Here is a 26,934-nt window from a genome sequence, read left to right as displayed (position 1 = left end):
TTATTGAGGACAGATCATATATAATAACTGTTTAATATTATAACATTAACACTAACATTCTCTGACTGCAGTTTTGAATGAACACTGTCTGTTTTACCTGTTTTATATCACTGAAAACTGGATCTGTGTGGTTTGAACAAGCAATCGCTTCCTATTTCAGGGTTAGATAAATTAACAAAGAAGCTGCTGTGACTTTTTTCTGGCTTTTTGTATCTGTGTTTATGTTTTGGTTTTGTTGTTTTTTTGCTGTTATTGTTATTATGACATGTTGGCAAAAAAAACTCACCTTTTTTCCCCCCATTATGAATTTTTAAATGTTTACTGTACACACGTTAGGGCATATTGCTTACAGGCTGTTGTGAGGGATGCACTGGTCACCACATTACAGCTTGTAAAAACAAGCATATACATACAGCAGTGCATTAATCCCTTTAATGCAGCTTATGTTGCATGTCGAGTGTGGCAAACACAAACGTCTGTGGCACCACGTCCTGCTGTGGACAAAAGAAGAGAATAAAAAGTGTGTGTGTGAGTCAGTTAAAGTCATTAAAAACCATATAAAATCAGAATTATTTGCAGTTTGATTGATAACACAACTTCTACAGAGCACTTCAAATCCTTTTCCCCCATAATATTCTAAAATGAAAGCCACATCATGGCTGTTAGAAGTTACAACAGCAGCGTCAGTTCCCTTCAGCCTTTCAGCCTGGAGCCCGTCAGAGACTCTACAGCTGGTTAGTGATTTGGGCGCTCTCTCTGGGGGCCACTTGGAAATCAGTTAACTTTCCCCTCAGAGGCCCTTTGCTAGCTCACATTAGCATTTAGCACAGCCATTAGCGTCAACACATACTTTAACGTTAGCACAGCCAGCTGACAGTTAAAAGGCCCCGTGGGGGCCTATTTAAGGAGTCTCCAGATAGAGAGGCTGACAGAACGAACGGTTACTGTGGCTGCTGCGCATCAAAGCTGTACCGTGAGTCACTAAGCAAGTTAATGGCTCCTTAGCTAAATAGCAAACACATTAGCAGTTACAGAACAGACATGTTGACATGTTGAGGGCCGACGGGCAGCTGTTCCACCTCTCTCTGAGGAAAAAAGTCCCAGGAACTAAGTTTCCACTTATCGATAGTTAACTTTACACGTTTCCAGTGGCTTCTAGAAATATATTTTCAGGGTTCCCACATCTTTTTCATGAACAAATTCAAGCACTTTTCAAGCACCTTCAAGCACCAGTTTTTCCATTTTTCCAGCACCTTTAAATAGGTAGCCTACTAGTTGTGTTTGCCATGATGGTCATGGGAAGCGCAGCGGTGCCACTGTATGGCATAATAATATGGGTCTAATTAGCATTATTTCATATGGTGGTAGATTGACTGTTTTGATTTTTAACTAATTGTGAATTGGCTTGTATTCTCAGCTTGTGAGCGGTGTATTGTGTAACTACCATAGCGCAATAACAGTGACAAATAGACATCACACAAATTTCAAGCATTTTCAAGCACTTCACAAAAAATTCAAGCATTTTCACAACCTTGAAAACACTGAATTGAAATTCAAGCATTTTCAAGGAATTCAAGCACCCGTGGGAACCCTGTATTTTGTAAGTTAAACTGAAGATAAAGTCAAAGGTACTACCGCTGCTATTCACAGGAGTTGGTATGATATTTCAGGGGCCAGAGGCTAAAGCTGCAGAAATGAACCTAAAAATCAGGTTATGGTAGGAAAATAGTTTCAGAAAATGAATTGAACCGTAAACAAAAATATGATTTGTTTTGTACTATTTAAAAAAAATGCTTCACATCATGGGGGGAAATGGTGAAACCAATACAAAGCCAGGAAATACTGAAACACACACAAAACCAAATCTGAGTATTTGGAGTGCAGCCAAAGCTTATTCCCATACGCCCGTGTAGCCATTTACTATAGCGGGTTTCACTCCCAGAGCAACGCACTAATCACATTAATCATCTATTTGTTTTAAAAATGTCATCTGGGACATTCACGCGGCGATGAGAACACACATAAACAAACACACGCGCTTGCATATGCACGCTTGTACACAGTGGTGCACTTGATGGGTACAAGAGGGAGGAGAGACCAAATTAACTACCAGGCACTAAATCACTTAGCTCTCTAATGCAAGCATACTCAACACATTTGTGTGTGTGCATACATTTATGGTACACACAAATTTGAATGCGAGTTTGCATTAGTGTACAAATAAGAAACGCTTATTTAGCTTTGTTAATTAAACTCGCATGCATTTGTGCCACTATTGTGCAGTTATACCCATGTGTATCCCCATCATTGCGACTGCAGGTGATGAAATGAAGTCCGAAAACAACAAGAGAACATAATACGTTTAAAAAGGGGTTGTACTCAAAGTAGCAAAGCAGTATAGGAAAAAAGAAGAATTGTAGTTGTCATAGAAACTAATAAAGCCTAAATACATGTGCTAATAAACAGCGCAACCAGAGCACTTCATTGTCCGGCCTCCATCTTGTAAATACTTTAACTTTCACATGAATAAAAACTTTAAAGCTATCATTTTGATATGGCCGAATAGATGGGAGCATGTTCCAACTGTTAATCACAACGACGTGATAATACTCTAACTCACTTTCTTTGTGTGCGTGCATCTGTGTGATACATGGTTTGAGGGGGCCAGTGTATGCTGAGCTTAGGCACCGTAGGGGACATTGCCAGGAGGGGCACATCAGGGTTAGGTGACTTAAATGGAGAAAAATCCAATAATTGTATCTGTCCAGAGGGAGGGCGAGCTTTTAGGGAGGAGGGGGGGCGACCTGTTATTACTCTCTTTTTTTCTTTCTCTCTTTCATTTCATCCCCTAATTCTAGGGTGAGGGGGTAACCTAAGAAAGGGAGGGAACGAAGTGGAGAGACATGAGGGTTACGGACTGAGCTTGCTGCTAAAGTATGTCCTTGTAATTAGCTGAGTATTAGCAGCGGTGACAATGCAAGAGCACTGGGCAGGGAAGCACCCTTTAACGCTCTACTCATTTCCTGAACTTAATCCCCACCGCTTACTGGTAATAGTGCACACGTGCACACACATCTGGACACACACACACACACACACACACACACGAAGTTCTCAGTCTTGCACAAATTCACATAATCAACTGTTGGCTATAATAGGAGAGGACTCCTTGAGAAAAGCTACACCCAACAGCTCACCTTCAATCCCTATTGTGCTCAAAGTCATAATGGTGGTTCACTGCAGGGAATTTCACCGTGCATGTGTGTGTGTGTGTGTGTGCGGGCGCGTGCACGCAAACAAACATTTAGGTCTGTATCTACACATTAGCATCAAGTTGTGCTCAGATATAGTGTGGCGAGGAGCTTCCAACATCCAACACTACTTCAGGCAAGTCCCTGTTTCTTGTTTCCTCCAGTGAAAGGATGGAGGAGACAAGGCTAGAGAAGCGAAAATCAATTACTTTCAATTAAGTCAACCGGCAACTCTTTCAATGTGCCCTCAAGCCACTCAAGTCTTGCTTACACTACCTCCAACCCCCACTATACCACAAAGTGTCACACACACTACATGCACATGTGCATACGCACACTTTAAAAGCCACATCCACTTACTGTGTGACTGTCTTTTTGTGTTTAGTGCTTAAATTATTGACTTAGAAACAATTACTGTGGCAACGGCTAAAAATGCACTTGAACAACAGTTACACAGCACCAGTCTGTCATTTGTATCCAACTGTAAAGAACATGCAAAGCAGGAAAAATACAAAATTGCATTTAATTGTGTTTGGTAACATTCATTTGGCTTATTTGAAAATGTAGTTATGCGTACAACTTATTGTCTCTAATAACTGCATTTATTACAGAAGATCACAATAATTATTTCATTTCAAACCACACAATTTCTGAACATTTAACTGAAGAAAAACTATGAAAAAATGTTTGAGAGGGAACGGTGACAGTGCAGCGCGGTTAGCCATATTTATTGATCCCAGTTTACCACTTTCTGGTATATGTAAGATGCCCTCAAAAAGTCGAAATGCGTCTATAATCACACCACAGAATATTAAAGAACAGAGGCTGAAACCATTATGCAAGCTTCAGTGTAAAACCAATCTATTTTGTCCTTTAACACAAGCTCCTGTAGGTAGTTTAGCTTATATCCAACAAATTAAGCCATCTATTTAATCTCTCCTAAAGCACTGTGTGTTGTTTGTTTTTTTAATAAGTTCTTTTACATTGACGTACATTACAAGGTTCTCTGACTAAATGTCTATTGCCAATTCAAAATCCTGTACACCAATTTTGCAAAAATCCTTCTATCTGACAATTGTTATTTCAGGACGTGTGTATTTCAAGAAATGGTAAAGAATGAATAAGCTTGCTCAACTCAACGTAAATTATGGTGTGTATGATTACTTGTTGTCATAATGTACAATGAAAACATAAGTGCGGTTGGAAAAAAATATATAAAATTACTGGCAAAGGAGCAATTAACAAGAGCTGTGAAGAATAAGAGAGAATGAGTACACGGGCCAGTTTCATTAGATTCTGAGGAAGCTTGTGGAGTATTCTTGTTTCACATTGATTTTTGTTCCATTAGCTTAAATCAAAATCGTAAGAGACACCTGAGCTCAGCCCAGAGCACACTAGTGGAGAACCATTTCTATAGAGAGCATGTTATAAACAGCACAGAGGGGGACCACAAACCTTGTCATTGACACAACAGTCTGAGTGAGCGTGTGTCTGTGTGTGTGTCTGCGTATGTGTGTGTATGCCTGCCAGCTCCCAGTCTAGCGCTATTGTCTAACAAGGTCTAATTAGCACTATGGCACAATGAATTAGCATAATTATGCAAACAGGGCTCCGCTAAAGGCTTGGCACAAGGGGAGGCTACGGGGGGCACCTATTACAACACACACACACACACACACACACACACGTACATGCTCATATGTGCGCACACACACACACACAGTCACTAAGAACACTTAGACGCCGGCACAACACATTAAACACGCACACATGACTGTGACAGATCCACTGGATGCAGAAAACACACACACCTGTCCAACACTGCGACAGGAAATGACACGCAGGTTGATGATTGGTTTATTTGATAGGGTATTTATGTGTTTAATTAAGACACTGAATATGTTACCTCTGCTGACATTCATTCTCTCTCCATACCACAGCGAATATCAGACACACACACAGAAATGACCAGCTAATCCATTCCTCCTCCTCCTCCTCCTCCTCCTCCTCCTCCCCACTGCTCTCCCTCACAACACTCAAACATTCTGGGCTTATAGTATTTCCCAGCGGGGGTGATAGGTGAAGTCTGTGGGAGATAATAGGGATGACTGAGAGGCTGAAAGGCTAGTAGCCATTCAGCCAATGACAGCTGTAGTGAAGAAGGCTCTATTAGGCTTCATTAGGATGCTTGGCTCTTGATTACACGCGCACAAAGACGCACACACACTAACAGAGAAAGCATTGCTCTAAATGAGTCTGAGCGTAACCGCATCTATGGCTTCCAGTGCAGGATTCTGAACACTAAAACAAGCAGCAAAGATAATGTATTCCTGTTTGTGTGTGTGTGTGTGTGTGTGTGTGTGTGTGTGTGTGTGTGTGTGTGTGTGTGTGTGTGTGTATGGTTAGGCACACCGGTCTGTCGGTGACCTTTGCCTGAAACATGAACCCAACAAGTAACCCCACATCCCAACAAGCCCTCTTACCAAAAGCTCTGCAGTGTCAACAAGCTCTACCTAAAACCCTCTCAGACAGACTCACACACACACACACACACACACACATATGCACACACCTCCTCTGATGCATTCTTAGTCACCCAACCCCAAGGGCCTGTATTGTGTCCTAAAATCCTGATCCCTAGCAGGAAACAAGGACCCCTAAAATCCCAAACAATGCCCGCACAAAGCTCTCTTACAATTACAAGCCCCCACTGTCAGCTAAAGAATCGGGAAGGTCGGAAGTTCAGAGTTCAAATAGTTCAAAGTGATCCACACCGGTCTGAAACAGGCCCAATCATTCACTGATAATGTATAACGAGTTACAAATGTAACTGCATCTGTAACTCCATGACTTCTGGACGACCACCAGAGGGGGTGCTTTGGACTTTGATATCTCATCAAGAGTAAACACAGGTGAGTTTCTATATCACCAATTTGTTTATGTGCTTAAAAGACTCATTTATAGAAATAATAGTCATATGGAGTCATTCTGTACCAAAAGAATACACTATAAGAATGTCCTCACCAATTTGATATATGCAAATCAAATTCAACAAGGTTCTTTTTTACATATACTACTGATCTACTAAAATATTTTCACTTGCTGTGATTATGATGTACCATATATCAGAGCTGATATTGTTCATATGCACTCTGATATGGGAGATATTGGCACACAGACCCGAGAGTCACATTTGGACCCGGTCAGAAGTTGGTTTCAGTTTCTTTGTGACTCATTAAATATTTTCATATGAGCTCATGTCATGTGTTACATTGCAGACTGATAGATGTAATACAACCTGAGCAGAAGCGCTCTAGTATTCATACGATGTCATCTGAAGGACTGAAGACACGCTCTCCGTTTCCTAACACATCTTCATTAAGACTCTTTTCCTTATCCTCTCGTCTTGAAATGAAACCATTGACTCCAGCTTATCGTCTCCTTAAGAAACAACATATTGTCCACATACGTGCACCGTGTTGGGACAAACACAATAGCCGGGAGAGAGAGTCATGCTGAGCAGGGGCAGCAATTTTAAGCTGAGTCCACACATTTTGGAGGCAGTGGGCTAATCCGGCCAGGCTTTTTAGCCTGCTATTCAGGAGGACAAGGACCCCTAGGATTTGGGCTTGTCCACACCTCAGGGGTGGGGGATTATCAAGATAGCAGAAACAGTGGAGAGGGTGTGATGGTGAATATGTGTTTATTAGCAAGATTGTGTACTTTGTTTTTAAGCATAATTGCATGACTGAGTGTCTTTGTAAGGAGCAAAAATAAGTAGGTATGTGTGTATGGTTGTGTATTTAGAGGGTTTTTTCTTGGACCCCCACCCCCAAAAATATACCCCCAGAGCTCTGACAGGGTCACCTCTGGGCCTTTCAGAGCATCCTCTCAACCAATCCTAATTGATCTCACGCATTACTAGTCCCAAACATGGGATAGAGAACAGGAGGGACATGGCTGGCTCATTGTCTGAGGAACGAGGTCCCCTTGATAGTGGCTCTTCACACCTTAAACACATACACACACACACACACACACACACACACACACACACACACTACACCACTGGCATGCCCACCCACTTTCTCCCCTTCTCCCCCTCGCCTCCTCTCCCCTTCTCTATGCACTCATCTCCGGCTGTGCTAATCCAACGGCCAAGTCAGGAACTCGGTTACCCATCTGGCCAAGCACGACTCCAGCTGGGAGGAGAGAGGGATGGAGGGGTGGAAGGAAGAAAGAGGAGAAATGTGGTAGACTGAGAAAGAGGGATGAGGGAGAATGCTGCTGTGTACTGTAGGTTAGAGGAAGACCTTTATGCTAGTGACCACTTCGTGAAAAAGGAAGAGGAAGACAAACAGAGGGAATGAGGAGTCTGCAAACTACAACAAGTGCCAAAAGGCAAAAACATGATGACGTCTACTTTTTCTCTCTCCAAACAGAAAAGTATTGATCCCATTGTCTCCTTGTAGAGAAGAGGGATTATCCATTCCAGCAGGTTGGAATGAGAGCACCCGCTAAGCTCTGTCATGACTTATATAGTCTGATCCCAGTGTGCAATGAAGTAGCCCCTAGCTATGACCTTCACCTCTGACCCTGACTCCTGTGGAGACATCTGGCTGGTTAACACTAACCCATGACCTTTATATCATCAGTGGGGCAGATCTGTAAAGATTAACCCATACTTATATTAGCTGTATTTTATTATCACATTTGTGTTTTTGTCTCTAATGATCCTTGTCTTAATGTTTGAATATTTTATACTGCTGTATTTCCACTAAGTTGGACAATAAAGTTGAATTGAAATATAAAATACAAACGCAATGACACTAACTTTGTAGGCTATGAAGTACAACAGAGTATAACTGTTTGCAATCTCAATAAAAAGAATCCTACTTTGCTGGATTGTTCCAAACGTTACAGATTGTTCTTCTTTCACTTGTGTAAACAGCAGTCATTTATTTCTAGTTAAAATATGTCTATGACTGCTACGATAGTCCAGTCTTCTCTGATATGTAAATACGCACACCATTCATTTTAATTCAGGATCAGAAAAATCCAGATTTCTGGATTAATCCAGAAATATCTGATCTCCTCATTGCTTCTTGCATACCTGCTGCATTTGTTTCTGCGGTGATGTTTGAGGTGGCTGTTATATTTTGTTGTATGTTTAGTCATACCGCACCATTCCTTTTAACCATGATGGATTTGCATGTGCTCTGCAAATTCAGTTCACTTTGCCATGGACACAGAAAAACAATATGTTTATCCACCCTGAAGTAAACTCAAGTCTAAGTAAACGCAGTCACAGAACTGTTCACAGAATGAAGGTGAAATCAAGGCTCTTGTGTTTCAGATGATGCTATTTCACTTCATATCATATTTGCATGTGCAAATCCCTGTTTGAGTCATGCTCTTTCCTTTCTCCCAAACCACTCATCACTGTCGACTGAAGGAATAAGAAGACTGCAGCCCACTTTCCTTCTGAAGGACATCTGAAGGTAGCTGGGAGGAACAAGTACATGATAAACTGCTGTAGAAGCCACACAAGAGACATACTCCCATTCAGAGAGATGGAATTAAACCACCTCCATCAAGCCATCAATCAAACACTAACAGCACACAGCATCAGTCTAACCCAAAGTTATAGTACGTGTGTGTGTGTGTGAGGGGGAGGTCAGGATGAGATAACACCAGGGAGTAGTGCAGGTGAAACAAACTCTGCAAACATATTACGAATGCAGTGCCTTCAAGTAGTAAGATAATATGAAAATATGTACTTACAGACATTACCCGTGTTGTCAAAACTGTTGAGCACTTCATTAACTCTAAGAGGCCCCAGGTTATCCCTGAGAAACACAAAGATATAGAGGATCATACAGCAGACTGAAAAGTGTTTGGCCAAATTAAACTTAGAAAACATTTGAAAACATAAAAATATATTTCTGTAAATCGTGAAGCCATCTGGTTTCAACTTTAAACACTTTTTCAGGTGCTTTCTTGCACTTCCATGTCCAAAATCGTCAAGTAAAGTCTTCTACTTTATTTTACAGTATTTGCGCACCATTGTGGTAACAGCCTCTGAAAATCTGAATTATTTTATCAATCAAAGTCACATATAACCATTAATTCAACTATATTTATTTCTTTGTTTTATAAGACATGCCTCAAAGGTTCATTTGCAAAACGAGATGTCTCCATGTTTATTTTTTATCTAAATTATGTTTTTTTTATTGTACACTAAAGCGAATATTAATCAGACTGATGTTGGTTTATCGATTGTAAGAATGGCGTTAAAATAAACTCTTCAATAGTTTCACAACAAACCACAGATCATCTTAGGCAATGTCATCATCCATGCTCTTTTATCCTTGATGGTAAAAGCAGCATAACACTTTTTTAAAAGATGTAACTTGATCAATACTGACTTTTACCAAACTAGTCTGATGTGCTGTGATATCATAAAACAGTCTCTTGTGTGTTACACTGTCAAAACGCTTTGAACCCATTCAAATGTGTGTACCTGAGTAAGGCACTGTACTCAGGAAAGTAGACACTTCTGTACTCCACCCACTGGTCATCCGAGGTATCACTAGGGTCTTGTGTCAAAAGTCTTTTCCTGCTGAAAAGGTCAAACGTGGCAAACCTGCGAACAGACACCTGTTTGACCTCTGGACTGTCCACCTGCTTCCGACGCAGCACCTGTAGGCGTTGGGAGTGGAAATAAAGGTGGCGTTAATGAATTTCAGTTTCCACAAAAGATCCACATCCATTAAGTAATAAATCAGTTATATTTTCCTGTTTTGCATTGTGTGGTTTCAGTCCAACCTTTCACATTTTTAATGGACATATTTTGGTTTTCACTTCATGCAACAGTAAGAAGTATCATATCACAGTCTGGCTCTTCTTTGTTGAATTTAAATGAAGGTTTAGTGTCGTTAAACTCACAGAACAGGGTTGTTGAAAACTCATGTAATTATACACTGTGTATACTTTATATAAAGTAGGCAAGAAGAGGTCATTTCTGTGTCAGGAGGGAGAAGTGCAGAATGCATGATGGCCCCATTACAGGGAGCTTTTTGTGTCAGCCGAGTGTAACATCTGTGCAATGCCCATCTATGGAAAAAGCTATTTTTACATCTACTGCTCCTGTTTATGTGTGTGTGTGTGTGTGTGTGTGTGTGTGTGTGTGTGTGTGTGTGTTCGTGTGTGTGCAAGGCACACTCAGATTCTGTGGTCAGAGAAAAGAGATACATTCCAACTGGTGTGAAAGTTACTGTATAGTTGGAAGTAATATACTACTTGTTGATAAAAAAATTACATAAAAGTAAAGATTCAAATTATACTGTGTGTCAAAGCGGATGGGGGTCTACAAGGTCACGTGTGGGCCTTGAGGTCCTCGGCAGTGTTAGTTGTTGAGAACAGCAGGTCCCAGCCGATCTCAACACTGCGGTGGCCAGGGTCGAAGAGACTTTATGTTGCCTTCATAGACATAGATAGATAGCTTGCCGCTTTCCTTAACATAAACAGACAACAGTGTCTCCAGACTAGAATGTGCTGACGGTAACACAAACATGGTTCTCTGGTGTATAGTATTTGTGGTGTTATCTGTAGGGGTTTAAAATCTATTCACCAGCATGAGTTGGGAAGAATGTGACACCGACTCAGGCACTTCTGATGAACTTTGAGAGTGTCTCTAATCCTCCTTTGCCAAGCGTCAATAAATAATACAGCATAAGACATCAGAGACTCCTGAACACTTTCTTCCCTCCTGGCCTTACCATTGACCATTGAGTTCAGCAATTCACAACACTATCATACTGTAACAGGCTGACACAGGTATAGCCAATGTCATAACTGCTGGATTATCAAACTGTAATGACATCCATGTTATGGAATTTTCTATCCTTGGGTTACAAAAGGTCACGTGTGGGCCTTGAGGTCCTCAGCAGTATTAATTGTTGACTAGGTGCCACCATATCTCAACACTGTGGTGGTCAGGGTTGAAGAGACCTGTTGCTGCCTTCCTAGACATAATAGATAGCTGCCGTTGACGTTCCAATCTGCGTAAACAGACATGTGTGTCTCCAGACTAGAATATGCTGAAAATAACACCTGCATGGGTAAAAACATTCTCTTTGACTAATTCTTGGCGTATAGTATTTGTAGTGTTATCTTTGGATTTAAAGTCGATCCACCAGCATGAGTTCAGCTGAATGTGAGCGACTCAGGCACTTCTGATGAACTTTGAGAGTGTCTCTAATTGTCCTTGTCCAAGCGTCAATAAATAATACAGCATAAGACATGAGACGCTCCTGAACACTTTCTTCCTTCCTGACCTCACCATTGACCTTTGACTTCAGCAATTTCTCCACAACAGTCTACACAAAGAAGACATAAATAAAACACATGTTGGGGATAGGAATAAAAACCACGTCGTATAATTATATTTCAAAGTAAACAATAGCTCTGTGAGCAAAATTCAGTGGGAAACATAACACCTCCCATTGCATCTATTCTACGATTATGAGAGACAATACAGGAATACAATACGTAAAGATATTCAACACCACCTTGCTCTCAAAAATATTTAAAAAAAATAAACCACGTCGTTTTGGACTATTTTGGAGAGCAAGGGTTTATTATTTACTATTTTAAGGATAGCAACACCTGTCTCAGTAGAGTCCACCTGGCTCTTGCGACATCAGTAGTACCACAGGTGCCATCCCGGGAGCTGCTGTGGGAATTATCCACGCAGGTGTTGTCTTCATTAATGTTTTTCCTCACAGGCGAAGCCGGCTCCGTGTTTCTCCCTGCGGTGCCGGTGTAGGAGGAGGACTCCCTCTCCATTTTCTCCTCGAAGCTCTTGGGCGGAGATGAGTCTGTGAAACAAACCGCAGAGCTGTCACAGTTATCGGCAGCAATGTGGGCAATACACACACAAAATAATAATCTGTAAAAACTGCACAAATGTAGAAACGATCACAGATTACGGATCGACTGTAATCACCTGTTACACCCACAATGGACGCATGCTACTTCCGTACACATAGCAATGGATCGCCGAAACAATCCGACTCCGATGTGTGCGTTACAAAGCGGGTCTGAGTTCGATTATTTCAGTCTGGGCGTTGCTGTCCGCGTCATCAGCAGCGGGGCTTTGTTTAGGAAATGATGCACGTGCGTGGAATCCGCTTGTCAACGGTTGACTAACGTTTTTTTTTTTTTAAATAACGAAAAAATAATGTTGTTTTTATTTAAAATGTTACTTTTACACTTTGTATGAAACGTGTGAGCGTTTACAGACGTGTCGACTGACAATACGTCACATTTTAAGCTAAAAAAACCCCACAACTGTCGTTAATTAAACCGTTTGACCGTTGAGTGATGGCGGTTGCTCGTCTGCTGCTCACACCGGCTCGGTTACGGATAACACGGCTCGTCCAGCGCCGTTGCTTGTCGGTAAGGGGTGTTCAGTTAAGGCTTTGCCGTGTTCACTCACCTTATGCTCGGTGTAAGATTACCGACTCGTTAAAGCTATCTTTCCTCCGTAACGTCAAGTCATCCATTATTTAAAAGGTGTCACTTTACCGGGATGACAAAACTAAGTCTTGTACGCGGACACAGATAAGAAATGGAGCCTCTCTGGATGGGGCCTCGCTGCGTTGACAGACAGGGAGAAGCTACATGATTTAGAGATGTATTAAAAAGCAAATTAAGTCTAATAGCTACATGATTTAGAGATGTATTAAAAAGCAAATTAAGTCTAATAAGTGTACATTTTTAGTGTTTTTAGAGTGTGTGTAGCAGTAACAGTTAAACATAAGCAGGTTTCACACCACTTCATCCCATATTAAACAACATTATCTTACACTTTATATTCTCAAAATGACAGCTTTACACCTTTTTGAACTCCTGTCAGTGTATTGACAGGCAGGGGCGCTGCCAGGAATTTTGGGCCCCATGACAACAAAATCTAATTGGGCCCCCTGCTCTGTGCAGCTGTTGTCACCACATCTCTAGGCTACGGTGGCCCTAAAGTGCAAAGCACAACAGCAAATCAAAAAACACAACAGCAAATTCAGAAAGTTAACAGCGCTCATATTTTGAAAACATCTAAACCATGTCCTTCCAGTTCAAAAGATGGACCACCAGTCCAATCAGTGACGATTCATGTCGCCCGAGGGTACCTACCTTTTCCGTTTTGAATTTGCTGTTGTGTTTTCTGATTTGCTATTGTGTTTTCTGATTTGCTATTGTGTTTTTTGATTAGCTATTGTGTTTTATGATTTGCTATTGTGTTTTTGAATTTGCTGTTGTGTTTTTGCACTTCAGGGCCACCGTACTAGGACCTATAATCCACATCAAAAACTTACATAATCTTAATTAATTAAAGGCTGCAACTGTTTTGCGTCTTGTAGTTCAATACTAGTACTAGCACAATATTTACTGCTGGTGATTTGTACACGCATGCAAGTCTGCATACAGTATGCAGTGCAGTTCACTGTTTGATGCAAGATTAAAAGCCACCGTAAAAATGTGCTAAAGGCCATTTTTATTTAACTTTTACTGCACAAAACACATAAGAACAAAGAGATAAATAATTTCATTATTATATTTGAAATATATATACTCAGTGATGATTGTTTAATCATTTTATATTGGTGTTTACCTATTTTTTGGGGGCCCCTGTCAGTCGTGGGCCCCTTTACCCCCCTATACGGCGCCCCTGTTGACAAGCAAAGGCAATGACAATTGGCTGAGCTTAATGGTTACAACCTTTATATAAAGTCTTTGTTTTATTTCAGGACTCATCAGTTGATCATCTCAGCTCTGGACTTGAGAGATACAAGGACTTACAGATGTATTTCAAAAAGAGACTGAAGGCAACATACCGCAGATTCTCCGACATATCCGATTACTCGGTGGTAAGGCGAACCGTCCTGTAGGTTCCACTTGAGGGTGTACATGTTTTTTTTTGTGTGTGGGACAAGTAGGATTTCAAAAAGACTCATCCGGCAGGCATTTGAGAAATTCCAATTTAAAGTCACAGTAATTCCTCTTGAAACAGGTCAGTGGACATCACCATGTGTATTTCATTGAAGCTGATGGCGTCTACAGAATGGACAAGAGACAGAGTAAGCAGACAACATGAATGTCGCTTGACTGGTAATGCTAATAACTCTGAAAGCCAGAACAGATGTCTGATGATATTACAGACTGGAGTTCGTCTACAGGCATTTAATTTAAAAAAGGAAATGAGACAAAGGAGACGAGATTAAGTTAAATTGCAGTACCTTCTTTTAATATATATATAACTGTTTTTATGCAACCCATTGTTGGGAATAGTGGCATCCCTACTTTTGTGAATGACTCCGTTTCCTCTGCCCGTTTGTAGGTGAACTGGAGCCAGAGCAGGTGCTAAATCTAGGACACATCTCCCGACGGGAGGAGAACACGGGACTTGATAATGAGGAGAGGAAACAGACGTCTCAGTGGACTGTGCAGAGAATACGGCTGTCCCCGCAGGAAAAACATCTCGCTGCCACACTAAAAATGGATCACAGGGAAGAGCCAAGGTGGAAAAAAAAAGAGCAGAATGAAGCTTACAGAATATCCTTTTTTATTTGTTTGTTTGTTTTTTATTGACTTCATGAGTAAATGGGTGATTGTCCTGTGATAATCCAGGTGTGTGGTTGTGAGGCTCCCTCCTCAGGATCCTCCAAACATTGTACTCACTCTGGACAAAGTCTTCAGTTTTGGTACATTTAAAATAGTTTGCACTATTAAAAAAAAAATGTAATAAATAATAGTTCACTGGCTAAATATATGTCTGTGTCTGCACGGGTGAAGAGTGGGCCACAGATGAGGTCCTGGTTTACACCATTCTGGAGGGTCTGCGCTGCAGCAGAGTGTTTCGTCTGGACCTGAACTCCAGTGGAAGCAGGATAACCTCCGTGTATGAAGAAACACACCCTGAGTAAGTGTAACTAATGTGACATCTAAACTGTCTCTGGTCCCACACCATCTCTAATCAAAACGCCAACGTCTCCCCAGTGTGTTTGTGGAGGTCACCCTTTCCAGAAACCGACAGATACTGAGCATCAACTGCAACAGCAGGACCGCTTCAGAGGTGCTGCTAATCGATACAACAACATCCCATTTGGAGCCTTTCCCGGTTCAGCCACGCCAGATGGACCTCCTGTACCACGTGGAGCACTGGAGAAGGTGGCTGATTATACTGGCTAATACAGGGCCTGGACAGGAATACCAGGTATAGTTTGTGGAGTACACACATACTGTTTATAGGGTGCATACAGGGACACAGTTCTGTGCACACCAGATATGTTTTATATATTTATCCTTCTCTATGTTCACAAGGTGGTGCAGGCCCCTCTCTCAGAGCCGTCCATGGTTTCCTGGGCGCCCTTGTTTACCCCTAACCCTGGCACTGTAGTTAAAGACATGGATGTGGTTGGAGACCACTGTGTGTTGGTTGCAAGAGCACCAGCCGGTGAACTCGTCTTAATCGTGGTCCCACTGACCCATCCCAAGGAAGCGTACACTGTACAGGTCAGTGTGACAGAACATTCTTTTTCTTTCTTTGCACATCTTGTTCACTTCCCTGCTGCTCTGAAATATACCCTTATCTTTCTACACTCCCAAGCTCCCCTCCTGGGCCTGTGCCATCGAAATCAAGAAAGCAGGCATGGCTGAACAAGACAGTATGTTAGAGTTCTTGATTTCATCTCCAGTCCGCCCCCCAGTGCCCTACCGTCTGTACCCCGAGGATGGGCGACTTATATCAGGCACCAAAGATGGGTCATCCCCTGGGAACCGCAGCAATTATACCACAACACGTTTAGAGGCCTGCAGTCAAGTGAGAACACTTGACATATAAGACACACACACACACACACACACACACACACACTGAAACAGAATCAGCACGGTGGTAAGCATTTTGTATTAAGACTCAAGTGTCCACTAAGCCGTTTAGGTAACTAGCCACCAGAGAAAGAAGACCTCAGTAGTACATTTACACACATGCACATGCAACAAATAAAAAGGAAAGTGATAATATTTAAAAACACACTTCTCATTTAACATTTAGTAACATCTGCCGTTACTGTCTCCAGACCAGTCTCTCTGTCTCTCCTCTGTAGGATGGTACCTTGGTGCCAGTAACACTGTTTCATACACTACCTGTGGAGGGTTTGAGTCAGGCGCCACTAATGGTCCATGTCTACGGAGCTTACGGCAGAGATCTCAACATGGAGTTCTGCCCAGAGAAAAGGCTGCTCCTGGAGCAGGGCTGGGCTCTGGCCTACTGCCACATCAGGTAACACGTCGAGTCCAGGTGACATTGTTTGTGAGGGCTAATTAATTTTGGAGTTTCAAACGTGTGCGTCGAAGTGAATCTGTTTTCTTCCTTTACACCTTCAAGAGGTGGAGGAGAGCGGGGTCTGTCCTGGCAAAGACAAGCTCGAGTGGAGGGAAAGCACAGAGGAGTGGAGGACCTCCAAGCCTGTCTCCGTCATATTTTCTCCTCAGGAGTCTCCTCTCCTTCACTCACTGCCCTTGCAGCCTGCAGTGCTGGGGCTGTGCCAGTGGGAGCGCTGTGCAACAGGCACCCACACATGATGCGGGCTGTCACACTGCAGGTAAGATTTTAAATCATCTGAGATGTGTGTATCATTTAGTGTTAATAGAGAGTCAGCGTCTTCCTCAGGCTCACTTTAACAGGGCAGGTGTTTGTTAATGTAAGGTTTAAATACAAACTGAAAGACAGTCTTACTACTCTTTAAAGTACAGTGCTTCACCATAAGAGATAACAAAAGATACACACACACCCAAAGCCATCTCTTTTTCTGTGTTTAGGCTCCTTTCCTGGATGTGTTGGGATCTATGGAGGATCCCAGTCTGCCTCTAACTTTGGAGGATAGAGAAGAATGGGGGGACCCAGTAGGAAACCCAAAACACAGACTCAGCATCTCCTCCTACTGTCCCCTTCACAACATTACTCCTCAGGTAAGGAGAGGAAAACCATGAAAAGTCTTTTCCTTATCTATTACAACTTGTGCTGCTTCCTTCCATTCAGTTTGAATGTTTCCATTTTCTATTGAACAACGGATACATTTAGGCACAATTTGGCTAGATTTTATCATTTGGTTTATTCTTTCTTTTTTATTGTGCGGTAAGGTGGTTACAATACGCTGTAAGACAAAGACAAACAAGGAAAACAAAGAGGACACGATGAATATAACACTTCAAGCCAGTGGGTGCGTCGTAAACAAAGGACAGTGACAGATGTCTAGCCTGGAGGAAAAAAAAAAACAGTGTATGCAGATAGTTGGGGAAAAATAAGCAAGCTGTAAATTGATTAACCAACTCATAAGTAGCCGCAGGTTCAGCCACAAGTTTGTTTTCCAGTTTTGTTTTCTGTCTATGTTAAAGTGGACAACCCCCAGATCCTCAGGAGGGGGGTTTGCTAGGTTTGTTCTGCAATGTACTTTGGTATGTTCTGGCAGGTAACAGACAGTACATTTACACTTTGTTTTAAACCCTTTTATAATTCCCATGGGCCACATTTTGGTCTCGAGCCAGTGTTTGAATAGCACTGCATCTGTTATTGGCTTTCAGGCTCTCTCATGAAAGTATCTAAGTTGACATCTGTCCAACACAGAAGCAGCAGCACTGATAAATGTACAGAAAGCCTTGAAAAGATGATTTAGGAGTCACAGAGGACAATTAATAATTAATTTTTGCTGAGCACCATAATGAAAACGACTGGAGGTTAACTGGTTATCCGTTTGTGTCTCTTTGCGTGATGCAGTGCTACCCATCAATCCTGCTGACGGCCTACAGCGGTGACGCCAGGGTTCCTCTGACAGGTGTCCTCAAATACACCGAGCAGTTAAAGAACGCCATTCATACACACTCTGCCATGAAGCCAAAATCAGGTACACACACACGCCATCACTATAGCTTAAGCCATGCATATACAAATATATAAATGTGTGTGCATTGTTTTAGGTGTTTCTTCTGCATCATTAGAGGTTTTAATAGTGCAGTGTCAGCTCCCAATAGTAGTGTCAGTGTGCATGTCTAGAGAGGCAGCAGTAACAGACGTATGGCTGTGTGTCTGGGGAAGCTGCTAACGGCATTTGAAGTTGATCACCAAAGTATGGCATAGGTCACCTTGTACTATAGCGTGTGTGAGTGTGTGTGTCAGCTAATTGCTCTCATTTCCCCCTAGACAGGCTCTTTCTCCCTCTCACTTATAATCTGCCTTCACCACATCGGTGGTGTTCGTCTTTACACCTCTCTCTCTTGCACCGCTTCTGCTCTTCTCATTTCAGATACAAACATTATCTCTCTCGTTCACCCTCTCTCTCACTTTTCTGTTTTTTCATACACACATACACCAGACTGTGTATGTCTCCCTAATCTGTCTCTCTGTTCTCCGGAGTCTTTGATAAAGTGCTGATGGCATAGACGCGTGCTGGCGGGTGGGCAGGCCCATTAGCATGGTAAAGAGATAGTGTATCAGAGTAAGAGATTAGACGCCACAGACTGGGAGCTGTCAAGGTCAAGACCGCACTTGTGAAACAGCCCGTACCACAGAGACGAAGAGGGGGGGGTAATATGGAGGGTCTTGAGAAGAGGCAGGGCAATATCAGATGGGAGCACACATGAATGAAAGGGGAGTAAAGACCGAGTCAGAGGAGAGGGAGAGAGAGAGAGAAGATTTGGGGCAACTGGACAGACGCTGAGCAGAGAAAGTGGGAATATAATAAGATAAGATAAATGTCTGACAGGAAGCTTTAAACATTAGAGAGCTTCTTCTCGATCATTCTGCCTTTAACCTCTCTGACTTCTTGTTTCTTTTAGAAAGTGAACCAGCACCAAACATAGTTCTGAACATCCAACCTGGAGCAAATCACCTCGGACCAGAGGACTTTGAGCTGATGCTGGAGGAGGTAATGCGCTCTCCTGCAAGACCGTGAGAGCCTTAAAGGGATTATTTGTTACTTTGTAAATCTTTTTTGGATTTTTTTTTTTGTTAAAGACCAGCTTTTAAATGTGTGCTTTCTACAAAAATTAGTAAGTAGCTATATTTAATTCAGTCAATATTTTTTTCTTGTTGACAATTCATCCACTGCAAATTCTCCATGCTGATGAGACAATTTTGTTTTTAGAGCTCTAGTATGAAATGTTTGCAGGGACAGTTTGGGCATGTATGCAGGAGGATATTCTCTTTCACCTTTTAAAAAATCTCAAGTTTACTGTCGCCCAAAAGTTAAATAGAAATTGTTTATCCATATCTCACAAAATCTCACAAAAGATTTCTCCAGAGGTATCTAGACGTATACAGGTTTTGAGACATCAAAATACACCCAGATGACTTGTGACTGCACCGTTGTATTTGTTTTGTCACAAATCATTTGTAATAAACCGCTGCAGGATCTGATCCGTGCCTGATTTAATCAAAGCATGACTGTATGTTAATAAATTTTTGTGCACGCATATTAAAGATAAAGTAAATTAGTCTGCAGAAACATCCCTAGTTGAGTCATTTGAATTAAATTTGTCCTCTTGTCTTTTCTCCCCGACACAGGAAGCCCTCAAGCTAGCATTCCTATACGCAGAGCTGAGCCTGGACATTCCTCGACCTCCACGCAAGAGGAGGAGATAGTTAAGCTGTCAGGAATGATATGACAACGGCCCAAAGATGTGTATGATCACAGACGCAACAATTACAATGACACAATGATGCCCAAACCAGTGGAAGAGAAGACAACATCAACAGTGGATATATCTGCAATGGTCCTTTTTATTATTTGATATAAATGCCATACAGAGAAGACAACAAAGAACAACCTTTATGATTTGGTTGTTACTGCGTGGAATGCAAAGAATGCCACTGTCCATTCATATTAGCATGTATAAAGTATGTCCATGACCCTCAAATAACAGGCCTTCTCAGAGATGTAGCACTGTGCGGGGTGGTTAGGGTTAAAGCGAGTGTGGGTGTAGTACTCAAATACCAAACCCTCACCTGCTCCTGTCAGAATCCGAGACTTTTGCAACACTTTGCCACGGTTATCTTGGTTTGTGCTCATCAGCACCTCCAGCTGGTCTGGTAACTCACGAATCGAGGAGAGATCTGTGGCGACAGATTCTTTACCAAAGTTCAGCACTATGAGGAAAGCTTGGTTGAGTCCGTCCAGCTCTCTGAGGTAAGCGAAGACACTGGCGTCAGCATGGACGTAGCAGAACCATCCTCGGTGAAGAGGGAGGTGTGACTGACGCAACTTGCTCAGGGAACGGTACTGAGACAGAACAGAGTCTTCATCTTGCTTCTGGACCTAGAAGAAAGAGTGGTGGAGGGGATAAATGATCAAAAACAGGAAGCTCGGGTCAGATGTCAGAGTTGAACAGTACTAAAAGACAAATGATCCAGAACGTGGCAGAGCGCCTGGTTTGAAATCGACCCAAAAGGTCACATGTTACCCCACTGCTCATCGAACTCAATGACTACCTGTAGCAGCCTGCATTAAATTCAAGTAGTCTCCAGTTCTGCACCCACCTACTTGAATGACCTCATTCAGGCATATGTTACCTCACGACCATTGCGTTCCTCCAATAAACAATGCGTCCTACCAGATCAGGCCCATTCCTCTCTACCTTCAAAAAAACTCCTGTCATAAAAATCAGGGTTACACAGCTATTAGATGTTTTAACTTATTCGATGTTTGTTCCTATTTATTACATGTCTTGAGGGTACTTCCCTTTATTGCTGTTTTACTGAGACTGGCAGGGTAAGGTAAAGTTCAGGTTAATGTATGAATAGAGGGATTCCAGAACAGAATGAGGCCCAGGGACAGGTCAGAGAGGTGACATCTAGATTGGGGATATACTGGCTACTGATTAGGGGATATGTTGAAGAAAACTGTTTAGATGCTTTATATGCAAATTGTCTGATAACAATTTACAGGGGTTGAGACAGCCCATCTTTAGGAAACTATAAGAACCAACTGTCAGAGCTCCTCAGGGAGCCTTTTTCTCTGTAACCCCTTTAGTGTGTTGCACTGTGAAACGCTCCTCTTGTACAAGAATAATAAATTCAACTTAACCTTTGATGTTTTGAATCCGATCCTCCTTATTTAAGGGTTTTTCTTTAAAATTCCCAACAAAGACCCAACTCTTCAGAGAGTACCTTCACTCCAACACTACCAACAACTGGACATGCTAAATCTATCCCCCTAACAGTCACAGTATTTATTGCTGTACTAACGTGTAGCTGCACTGTACCTTGACTGTTTACCTTTTCCGTAAGTCGCTTTGGATAAAAGCGTCAGCGACATGACTAAACGTAAAAGAGTTCTGTACCTCTACATTGATAGTCCTGTAGTCGGGGTGTACAGGCAACCAGGTGGTGTTGGTTTTGTTGTTAAAGCCTGCATTCATGTCATTGCTCCACTGCATTGGAGACCGCTCAGGGTCTCGACTGGCACTCTGCAGTGAAAGGACAAGAATCATTTTGGCACTTCAGCTTCTTCTGACAATGAATGTATAAGGATACACGCTAGTAGTCTACAATAAACCATCTACTTTGATGAAGGTGAAATTATCCAAAGAGAGTAATGTACTGTTGTAATGATGTGATGTTACTGCACCTGGCAGATGTTTTCTCATGATGTGTATGCACAGTACTCACTGCATTGTATTTGCCAGCAGGGTCTTGTATCTGACTGTCTGTGACATTAATGTTCTCCATGCCGATCTCCTCGCCATAGTAGGTGGTGGGTGTGCCTGGAAGGGTCAGCAGCAGCATGTTGATGACACGAATATAGGTCTGACCAGCACTGGAGGCGATTCGAGGCCTGTCGTGGTTTCCAACCTGATAACAGTGGCGGTAAAAGAGAGAGAGGGTGGAGAGGTGAGTGAGATAAGTAAGAAAATGGATGGGTTTGGATCATGGAAGAGGAAAAGATAAGGCGAGAGAAGCCTGAGATGGCTGAGTAGCTCATACTAGGCACTTCTCTGTGACAATGCTCATCTATTGGAAGCTGATCCCAGAGGTTAGAGTCTGATCACTGTTTGTTTTGTACACCTAATCAGTTCCTAGTTACTCTCTGGTCTCAGGGGTGAGCGTTTACATCATGCAAGTATCACTACGTGTCCACATCCTGATTTGATCTTGTGATTTTACCATCATGATGGAGAATAAAAGCAGAATTGGCAGAAATATCTTTGGTGTTATGCCCATATGTCAGTCTTGTTTTTAAAAAGGAGCCAAGAAACTAACACATAAACACGACTGTAGTGACTCACCACCCAGTTAGCCCATTGTCCTCTGGGCATGTTGCCCATCCAGAGGTGGACCAGATGCTTAACCCACAAGCCACTGGTGTTGTGAGGCAGGTCCAGCAGGTAAAAGTTAAAGGGGAAGTCGCTTTCTTTAACCAGTGGGGTGCCATAGTACATCATGGTCTTGTCCACCTCGTGATAATCATACGACTCTGTCACCATGAACCTGGAGTACACAAATATTACACAAATGTGATGCAATACAACACACAGCACTGTTGAAAACATACATACAATTCTATATGATGAGTTATATATGACATTATGGCATTAAGCCGGTATAAGCATTTTTGTATTGTTACAGCTGCCATACCTGTATCTGCCAGGCTCGCGGCTGTAGCTGTCCATTTCAGCCCTCCACCCCCTCAGCAGGTCATGCAAGCCGAGCTGACTGGTGGTGTAGTCGTGGTAGAGATCCCACTCCGTAGTTATAGACTCCTTAAGTGTGATGAATTAAAAAATATATATATATGACGTGGTAATGTGGCTATTACCCGGATTTCTGGCCTACTAGATTAGTAGTTCATGGTAGAGCTTCCACCCTGAGATCATCAACCATAGTGGATTAACTGTATTTTCCTTTGCCCACTGGGAGTCAGGAGAGCTTGGGTGTAAATGTGTTCCTTTGTCAGGCCAAAGCACAGGTTGCAGTCACAGGCCAGGTAGTTGGAAAATAAGAAACCAGATACAGAGAGTAGAAGCTATGTGACAACAGACTTTCCGACCCAATGATCAAGGATTACCATAGTGTTACATTTTCACTGGGATATTATTTGTTGTAGAATAATAAATGGGAAGAAAACAGTATACAGACACCACCACAAAGCAAATCCACCTGGGACCTGCTACACTCCTGAAAAGCCCTATTTAGAAACAGTGACGCAATACTCCACATAACACATGACGGGCATGTCTTTTTGTGTGGGAGAAATTCAAACACACAAGGGTCCACGCAGGGAGGACCAGGCCGCCTGTCTTTTTCACTGACATGATTACTCAGGCAGCAGCGATAACCACCAAGCTGACATACAGCCACACGAGCAGCCAGTAAAAGCACACAGTTAAAAGCTCCATCATGCAGTAAACCACAAAAGCAATGATGATAACACAGATAGTTGCTCAGTTATGAGTCATGGTCATGGTGTGGTAACATCCTAAATATCCCAATAAACACGCAGCTGTGAGTCTTTATTGCAATGACAGTGGCTGCTCTTTTTATATCCAGTTTCACAGCTTGGTTTGGGATGTTTCTTAAAAATGGGAAGTTGGTGAATTTGGGTTGACTGCTACATCAGTTAGTACACCCCTCAGTCAACACTAAGTAGACAAGTCAGTCCTCTGTACCACAGAGTTATTCTGCTGTGGTAAGTAAATCCCAAATGACTTGCTAATCCACCAAAATATGCCTCTTTTCTACTAATCTTCCCTCTGTGAGAAATAACTTCAGCCTCCATGGAACAAAAACTCTTTCTTTGAGCTTAACCCTATGAATGCTTCAGATTCAAAGAATAGTATTTTTTTTTACCAGAAGGTCACTATGAACCTGACATTCGAGCCTGAGATAAACGATGAATGATACATGATGTACAGTGTGAACTCTCCCATTCAGCTGTCTGCTATCTTTGCTCTGCCAGCTACACTGGAAAACACCGCTTCTGTCCACAATGGTGCTTTTATCCATCAGATCGTTGAAATCTGGACTCTGACATGTCACATGATATATAATTCATCATAATAAAATCATAACAGAAGTATATGACTGGGTGTTAGAGTAGAGATCGTTAACTAAACCGAACTTTGCTCTCGTGAGTTCAGAGAAAGAATAGCTGCTGGGTATTGTTTGTTACGACATTATGACAAGCCAGACCAACCGAGCAAAGCAAACAATGTCATACCTGCTCTGCCGTTTGATATGAATCCATCTCATCCAGCACATCAGACATTATCATCATCATTATCATCTTTATCACAAAGGTGCAAAGAGGTAACACTCACTGGAGGTTTGTTAGGGTCCACCTGTGGTTCATCCCTCAAGTGTGCGGCCTCCAGGATGTGCTTCACCGCATCCATCCGGAAACCATCCACTCCTTTCTTCAGCCAGAAATGAATAATATCCTAAAATTAAATAACAAATAACGAGTAATAAAGCTGTAAAACCCTTCACTCACAACTTCAGCTGTTTAGTATAGGTAGTATATAAGTTTATATAAGTAGTACTAATTTAGTATTGAGAAAGAGCACGTATGTGGTCCTGTAATCTTACAATCATCTCCTTGCGGACATGTTCGTTCCTGAAGTTCAAGTCCGGTTGCTCCTTGAGAAACTGGTGCAGGTAGCATTGTCCTCTAACTTCATCATAAGTCCATGATGAGTTCCCAAACACACTCACCTGAGGAAAAGAAGAGTCATTAGGATGACTGTAATATATCTTCAGTGAAGATTCAGGTAGAACATAAGAGTACAAGTGCAAGCACTAACCCAGTTATTAGGCTTTGGAGCAGACGCATTGCAGTCAGTCCAGACGTAGTAATCCTCGTAGTGGGGATCTCTAGTCCGGCTCAAGTTGAACCAGCGGTGTCGGTCACTGGTGTGATTGGGAATGAAATCCATGATCAGCTTCAAACCTGGTGGAAGCACAGAGAGATTCAAAGAGAGTCAAAAACATGCATCATGCTATGGAGTCGAAACAAAACATCCATGATCCATCATCACTTCTCACACCTTTACTGTGCATTTCAGCCAAGAGCTCTTCAAAGTCTTCCATGGTTCCAAAGAGCGGGTCGATATCCCGGAAATCTTCCACATCGTAGCCGAAATCCTTCATGGGAGAGCGGTAGAAAGGACTGATCCAAATGGACTTGATGTTCAGGTACTCAAAGTGATCCAGCTTCTCCTGAATTCCTGACAGACCACACACAGGACGGTTATGAATACTGGATAGTTAGATAGAAGTTTGAAGACAAAAAAAGGGATCTGGAACTCCTTTAAGGTCCAGTGTGTAAGATATACAGGGCTTTATATTTAGAATATGCAGAAATGGAATATGATAAATATGTTTTCATTCATGTATAATGACCTGAAAATAAGAATTGTTATGTTTTTGTTACTTTATAATGAACCTTTTTTACATCTTTTTACATTAGCCATAAAATGTCTAGAAATAAAAAAACTAATGTCTTTGTTGATGGTTAAATAAAGTCAATTATTTACTCATGTTTTATAGACAGGCGTTGACAGGTTGTGAAACATCCCTCACACTTTGTGTTAAGCCTTCAAGTCTAGCTTTATAAACGTTAATACAATGCTCATGAATTGACTCTGGTCCAGATACTCTGCAGAACACTTTAAAAGATAGAGGAAGAAATTCACAACCTGGCAACCAAAGGTTATTCCCAATACATGCTTATAAAAGCATTAGTAAATTACTTAAATGACAAATTAAAGGAATAAGGTCGTTAATTATAGGTTATAAGACATTTATGAAGGCTGATATCTTGGAAAGAAAAACCAGGTTATGTGCTGTTCTTATTTTTGCTGCTGTTGGGGCTGAATTGGGGTCCAAAGCTGGACAGGGGTCAGGGTAGAGAGACTGAATGCGTCTTTGCAGAACCAGCTGTGAACTGCAACATTAGATAAAAACCTTTCATTCTCACCTTTGAGGTCCCCAACTCCATCTCCATCCGAGTCCTTGAAGGACCGGGGGTAGATCTGGTACACCGGAGAGACCTGCCACCAGCTCAGGCACCGCGGCGACAGCGCGATCACCGTGATGGTGAGCGCCACCAGCGTTAAGGTGCAGGCCACCGTCAGCCAGAACAGGATCTCTCTGGGTACTCGGTACCGGGCCTGAGAGGAGTACAGCAGCAGAACCTCCTTGGGCATCCCGGCGTACGGTTTGAGCTGCGTGTACTCCTCAGCCGAGTCCAGCTTCACCGCGGCGGAGTCTTCCTCCTTCTCCCCCGGGACGCCGGTGTTGGTGTCGGCCACTGACCCGCCGCCGTCCTCATCCTGATAGCCCGGGTTCCTGGTGCACTCACCGAGCTCCATACCGTCAGGATCCTTTTTAGAACTCATCTGATTTCGATCACTGAAGAGGAACAAACCTAAAAAACAAACCGCTGAGGGATTCAAGGACTATTTTATCTGCTCTTATAGGGTCAGAGTACAGACACACACTCCTTTCTTCTCCATTTAAAACACAGAGAGAGAGAGAGCAGTGCCACCTGTGGAATGTGGAAACTGGAGAGTTGGTTAGAGATTAACATTTCTTGTAGCACTGTGTTCAAGTGTTCATGTCCTTTACTTA

At 42.3% G+C, this 26,934-nt stretch overlaps 3 protein-coding genes across 4 annotated transcripts in view; 1 reads left to right on the top strand and 2 right to left on the bottom strand.

Annotated features, from left to right (window-relative positions):
• Positions 1–12,922, bottom strand: part of camkmt (calmodulin-lysine N-methyltransferase) — a 92,633-nt gene extending 79,711 nt beyond the window's left edge. The window contains exons 1-4 of one of the 2 annotated variants that reach the window (XM_019253095.2): positions 12,754–12,922; positions 11,922–12,133; positions 9,775–9,953; positions 9,036–9,100 (exon numbers count right to left, since the gene is read on the bottom strand). In XM_019253095.2, the coding sequence (XP_019108640.1) occupies positions 9,036–9,100; positions 9,775–9,953; positions 11,922–12,101 (424 nt within the window). In that variant the 5' untranslated portion in view covers positions 12,102–12,133; positions 12,754–12,922. Of the gene's footprint in view, positions 1–9,035; positions 9,101–9,774; positions 9,954–11,921; positions 12,134–12,261; positions 12,389–12,753 lie in introns of those variants that run through there. The other variant, XM_019253091.2, reaches the window with a different exon arrangement.
• On the top strand, positions 12,498–20,186 carry prepl (prolyl endopeptidase like). The gene is made up of 15 exons (XM_010742725.3): positions 12,498–12,713; positions 14,060–14,179; positions 14,323–14,389; positions 14,650–14,830; positions 14,940–15,013; positions 15,105–15,231; positions 15,309–15,525; positions 15,633–15,824; positions 15,919–16,131; positions 16,418–16,593; positions 16,699–16,915; positions 17,133–17,282; positions 18,088–18,214; positions 19,146–19,234; positions 19,873–20,186. The coding sequence occupies exons 1-15, from the start codon at positions 12,639–12,641 to the stop codon at positions 19,948–19,950; spliced, it is 2,103 nt and encodes a 700-aa protein (XP_010741027.3). The 5' UTR covers positions 12,498–12,638; the 3' UTR covers positions 19,951–20,186.
• Positions 20,071–26,872, bottom strand: slc3a1 (solute carrier family 3 member 1). Its single transcript, XM_019253086.2, has 10 exons — positions 26,282–26,872; positions 25,350–25,529; positions 25,107–25,252; positions 24,892–25,017; positions 24,624–24,743; positions 22,942–23,066; positions 22,593–22,794; positions 21,976–22,158; positions 21,648–21,773; positions 20,071–20,623 (listed from the first exon to the last, which is right to left on the bottom strand). The coding sequence occupies exons 1-10, from the start codon at positions 26,700–26,702 to the stop codon at positions 20,192–20,194; spliced, it is 2,061 nt and encodes a 686-aa protein (XP_019108631.2). The 5' UTR covers positions 26,703–26,872; the 3' UTR covers positions 20,071–20,191.
• Between the last annotated feature and the right edge of the window lie 62 nt (positions 26,873–26,934).

Source organism: Larimichthys crocea, chromosome III (assembly GCF_000972845.2).
Source record: "Larimichthys crocea isolate SSNF chromosome III, L_crocea_2.0, whole genome shotgun sequence".
NCBI lineage: Eukaryota > Metazoa > Chordata > Actinopteri > Sciaenidae > Larimichthys > Larimichthys crocea.
Note: the sequence above shows the minus strand (reverse complement) of the source record. Positions and strands in the feature narration are given on the sequence as shown.